We start from the raw sequence: 3,707 nt of genomic DNA, 5'->3' as shown, positions 1-3,707 counted from the left end.
GTCATGTAGTCATGTAACTTCTATCTCCGAGATTACTACATATGATATCTATATATGTGCTTGCACTATTATAATTCAAAATTTTTTTCATTTTCTCTCTTTCTCTTTTTTCTTTTGTAACATGCATAAAAAGAAAGAATTAATTTTTCCCTTGGCACCACATGGCCGGCTCTGATTTATTTAACGTAGTCCTTATTTTTACGTTCATGTTATACGTTCGCAACTTTCCAACGCGTATACTATGTGAGTAATAGATATTTCAATTACGTTCCACAATGCGAGAAAGATTATGGTAGCAGGCATGAATACATAATATCCCTCGTATTTTCTTTGCGGTCTCGCGATCTCTCAGAGATGCGCCGTGTGTCGAGATGCCGAGAAGAGGATTTTTGGTCCCTCCGGGGACACCTTATTTTCTTTCGGGTTCCCCATTTGTTTCATATAAGACGCCCGCGCTCCGTCTGACAAGTCCCGGCTCGCTTTATCGCCCTCTCTTCATTCTCACAACGACATCATAGGAAATTGCGGACAAGTTTCCCTCGAGGTGGTTGCCCCGCAGAAATTCAACCAATTAGATCGACGGAAAACTTTCCTGCCGTCAGACTTAACTGGCGAGCAACGGCAGCAGCCTCGAGCTCTGCTCTCGCGTCGCGTCGTGTTACGTATGTGTGCTTGTGTATGTCTATATATATGAATAACGTGATGTATACACAGGTCGGAGTCGAAGCTCGGCATCCTACGCACGGACACGTTTGTCCTACACCCACGCGAATGCCTTCGGAATACTAATGAGGCTCCCATAGTGATAAAGTCGCGAGCGGGGGCGGTAACAGATGAAGATTCGATCCCGGCGCGCTGTACTTAGCGGCTCGGTACTCTGTAATTCCGAACCGCGGTGCATCTACCTGTCGTGGTGGAGCATAATCACCCGACGGAAAGTTTCGGCCAAGTTCGGGACCTATGACGCGGAAAAAGTTTACAGGCAGAGAAGATCGAAGCCTGAGACTGATTTGCGACTGACTGACTTGCTGTGGCAAGTTCGCAGAGACTGAGACAGGCGAGAAAACTTGTGTGCTGCTACGTGTTGTTCTACAAGACGTTTCAACGCGAGAACATTTAAATGATAATTCTAATAAAAATTTATGTAGTATCTTTGATATATTGTATATTAAAGATAATAAATAAATAAATAAAAATACATATATGTATCCTATATAATTAATAAAGATAATATTTTTTTATTCCCTTGGCAATGTCATCTTTTCTGAGATATTTAATTCGTATCACGTCCACGTTTGTTTCTCGTTGTTGCAAGCTCGCTCATTTGCTATTGTATTTGCGCAAAAACCATAGATATAGTACAACGTAAATCTTACCATAGAACTGACTGTGGAAATCTTTTTTGCGGGCGTATAACAAAAGACTGGACAATTTTACGTGGATAACCGAACTAATTGACAATCCAAGAGCGAACTACGCATAGTGACAGTTCGCTTTTTGTACTCTGACAGCCTGTGATCAACGATATGCGCGAAAACCATAAATCATAAGGAAACGTCAATAGAAATAAAAAACACCGCGTGTTACATAACTTGCAAAAATATTTTTGAAGCATAAAAGCGTATGGTTTTAACAAGAAAGAATAGAATGACAAATTTTCGATTCTAAATATTCTCTAATAATTCTAATAATCTTCTGATAATTATCTCATATAATGTTTCGTGAATTTTTAGTAAATTAACAATTTTTAGTTATTTTACTTAATAGATACTTGACTGTTTATTATTATAAATAATCAAGTTAAAAGGCGAATTATGACGGAGCTGTTATAAATCATAGTAATCGAATCTTGTTCACCTAAATAAGCTAGAAATTAACATATATGTACAAATTGATACTCACCGATTCTAATGACCGGCGGTAGCGACATGGCAGTGGTGATCGAAATAACGATTATGGCGAACAACAATGCCATCGTGTCCGACGTGAAGAGAGTTCGCACTTGGACGGCTATGACATCGTTCGTGCGGATTTCCCGTAAGATAAAGCGCAATAAAGGAAAGAAAAGGAAGAAATCATAGATATACGCGAGATTTCTCCGCTCTCACCGACACTTTAACACCGAACTGCACATCCTCAAAGACTCGTCGCACGTCGGAGAGGATTCTTAGATGACCATCATCTTCCGTGCGGGCACAATCTGAAAATAGAAACCGGAAACTTGAAATATAATACCAGAGCGAAAAGCGTTCAAATAAATCACAAGCTCCATGTAAGATGATATTTATTTTAATAGATAAAAAATTGAAAGAGATTGAAGGAGCAGTAGATTGATTTTAATAAATGGCAAAAACTGTCATAACTTGCAGATATGCACCTAAATAAATAAAATTTTTACAATATTTCTCGCTCTCTTGTGCACGCCTGCATAAATATATTGAAACATCACTTATATTTATTCCTTAATATACCTTTTTATTCTAATAAGCATTTATTGAAGAAAACAATGCAAGCGTAAAATAATCTACTTCATAAAGTCAGGACCCAAATAGACCAGTGATATGCAGTCAGCCGTAGGCTATATCTTCTCGCTGGAAAGTTAATTGCTAAATGGTTAGCACGATTCTATACAAGTGCCTTTCTCGAAAATAACAACCGGTAAGTTGCTGTATTTATAATCGCCATTCAAAGCAAAAAATATACGGTTAGAGATGCAATTTATTAGTATTTATTAAGTCTAACTGGAATTTAAATATCATTGATTTTTGATAAGAGCATCTTTTAACTTTTGCTTTTGTATTTTTAATTTTTATTTAAAATAAGTACGTTTAGTTTTATATACATATATATCTACATACATATACGCACATAACATGCACGCATGCACAAACACACAGAAAGAGAGTAACTAAATAGTACACATTAAAAGAAATAATTTGCTAGATTAATTTAATCTTTTTTTTATATATATATAGAGAGAATATGTTTTATTTTAAGTGATAATAAAATTAAAAAAGAAAGAAAGACTATTTTCTTTTCTTAAGATAATTTGCACAATAATGTCACCTATATATTACACACGATATCTCTACATTCTAAAGGGAGATTGCAATTTAGACAAGGTTGGGAAACACTGCTCTACACTTTTTAACATAGTCGCTATGGTAGTGCATCAACACTGTTGGAACCAGGGTCTAGTTTACTTTTATTTGCGTCAGACCTCGAAGAAGGCGAGAAAAAGGGTACGGTACGGTCTCCGGAGTGAAATCGCGTCGTGGGTTCGCGTTTCTGCTCTCCAAGGTGCATTTTCCATAGGGGAGATGGAAAAAAGGGAGCCTGGCCTTTAACCTACCCGGTAGATACGACCTCCTGCCGTTACGCCATCGAAGATACCAAAGGGGAAAAGAGAGAAAGGGAGAAAGAGAGAATCTCTTTCTTTATTTCGGAAGCGATTCGGGAGGAGTTTTTCGGTCCTGCTATGATAATGTCCCCTCTTGTCACTGACTCTATCTCGACGTACGCATACCTACCCCGTTGTGTCGCGCGATGACTTTGGTCGTTCTAACGCGACAAACAGAGTTCGTATGTATTTAAAACTGCGTTACGAGAGAAAAAATGTGGTTGAGTCAGATGGAATTTTCTCAACGCGCGGGAGAATTTTCTTGCACTTCAACGATATTTCGCGAGAGCAAATTACGAGGAATGCC

At 38.0% G+C, this 3,707-nt stretch overlaps 1 protein-coding gene across 1 annotated transcript in view; it reads right to left on the bottom strand.

The window, feature by feature from the left end:
• LOC115236571 (glutamate receptor ionotropic, kainate 1-like) overlaps positions 1 to 3,707 on the bottom strand; it is a 104,741-nt gene that overhangs the window by 91,788 nt on the left and 9,246 nt on the right. Inside the window, exon 2 of the mRNA XM_029809113.1 lies at positions 1,903 to 2,200. Coding sequence (XP_029664973.1) covers positions 1,903 to 1,975 — 73 coding nt within the window. The 5' untranslated portion in view covers positions 1,976 to 2,200. The remainder of the gene's footprint in view (positions 1 to 1,902; positions 2,201 to 3,707) is intronic.

The sequence above is a fragment of the Formica exsecta genome, unplaced genomic scaffold (genome assembly GCF_003651465.1).
Source record: "Formica exsecta isolate Colony F162 unplaced genomic scaffold, ASM365146v1 scaffold111, whole genome shotgun sequence".
Classification (NCBI taxonomy): Eukaryota; Metazoa; Arthropoda; class Insecta; order Hymenoptera; family Formicidae; genus Formica; species Formica exsecta.
The sequence above is the reverse complement of the archived record's forward strand: the minus strand, read 5'-3'. Positions and strand labels throughout refer to the sequence as shown.